The sequence below is a fragment of the Microtus ochrogaster genome, chromosome 7 (genome assembly GCF_000317375.1).
Source record: "Microtus ochrogaster isolate Prairie Vole_2 chromosome 7, MicOch1.0, whole genome shotgun sequence".
NCBI classification, from domain to species: domain Eukaryota; kingdom Metazoa; phylum Chordata; class Mammalia; order Rodentia; family Cricetidae; genus Microtus; species Microtus ochrogaster.
The window spans coordinates 53,977,553-53,978,976 of record NC_022014.1 but is presented as its reverse complement, the minus strand read 5'-3'; the positions used below and the strand labels follow the sequence as shown (position 1 = coordinate 53,978,976).

General features: G+C 52.3%; 1 protein-coding gene across 1 annotated transcript in view; it reads right to left on the bottom strand.

The window, feature by feature from the left end:
* Positions 1–1,424, bottom strand: part of Stk10 (serine/threonine kinase 10) — a 101,988-nt gene that overhangs the window by 76,615 nt on the left and 23,949 nt on the right. Inside the window, exon 2 of the mRNA XM_005350368.3 lies at positions 789–953. Within this exon, the coding sequence (XP_005350425.1) occupies positions 789–953 (165 nt within the window). The remainder of the gene's footprint in view (positions 1–788; positions 954–1,424) is intronic.

Below are 1,424 nucleotides of genomic sequence, written 5' to 3'. Positions count from 1 at the left end.
CTCTCTCTCTCTCTCTTTCTCATGTGCAAGAGAAACTTGGCAGGAAACAAGTTTAGCCAGAAGCACATTCCAGGGCATCTGGATTTTGTCAACTGAACGGTGTCACCATGAGGCAAGCTGATGACAGGATTACAGGCAGGGCTGCCTCATCCTATGCAGCCAGCAAGGTCCCAGGACCCTTGCAGATGCCAGGGGTGATGGTTAGGAGGGACAAGCAGGGAAGTGGGAGAGCTGTGAGTCCTGCAGATGACACCAAGGTCAGCACTCAGACGCCCTGTCCCCACCAGGCCTCTGGGCGTTCGTTCAGAATTCACCCATTTAATCCTGGAGTGTTCCGTGCCCAAGGTAGCACGAGATGAGAATTCCTTATCGGGTGCCGTATTAAGGCTCAAGAGGACCTCAGACCTAAAACACACCCAGGTTTACTAGGGGAGCTGCCCCAAGCCGCCTCAGCTGACGATATAAAGTCTGAAATGCTCTGAGCAGGAGCAGCACCCTCTGGACTGTGTCGGATTTCTAGATGAGGGATGCTCACGCTCCACTCACAGAAGGTTAGCAATGGTCCTGCCTTGTTCGTATGCTACAGCACAGCACTCAAGGACAGAACGGACTTTTGGGACACTTCTGCTTCTGTGGCCTCAGCCTGAGTACGGGAAGTGGGGTGAATGTGAAGGGGAGGCCGAGGACTCAGCAGAAGACTTCATCTTCTCCCTGCTGCAGCCCTGACCCACACCACAGACACGGGGTCAGCATGGTGGGCATCGGGGCCCAAGCCGGCGCACTCTTACCCACAGCTTCCCGTCATAGTAATAGGCCCCCAGGAGCTTCACGATGTATGGGTGGTCGCAGGTGGCCAGGATCTCAATCTCCACAATGTAATCTTCCAGCTCCTCCTCACTCTTGGTCTCGATGACTTTGGCGGCTGCCAAGGCACCGGTTTCCTTATTTTTGGCCTGCAAAATAGAGATACGGGCGATTACAAGGCAGGCAGGGCAGAAGGCTTCCCGGCCCTCCATACAGTGTAAAAACAGAGGTGGATATCCAGGGGTCTGAGACACTGACCAGACACACCTTCCAACGGTGCCCAGGGCACACATGATATCGCCACAGGGGAGCTCAGACCAGAAAGAACATTTTATGTGCTTAGTAAGATATAGCCATACCATGGGAAACATACAAGAACAGGCTAGTGCATACACACATACACACGGACACACACACACACAAAAAAGAAAGAAAAAGAACAAAAAGTCTGAGAGAACCTATTCCTGACAGCCGGCCAGGAAAAGCCTGAAACAGAGGACTCGTGAACATTGACACTATGTACTATTTAAGGTTCGTGTGTGTGTGCATGTATTCATGTGGGGGGTATGTGCATGTATTCATGTGGGGGGTATGTGCATGTATTCATGTGGGGGGGTATG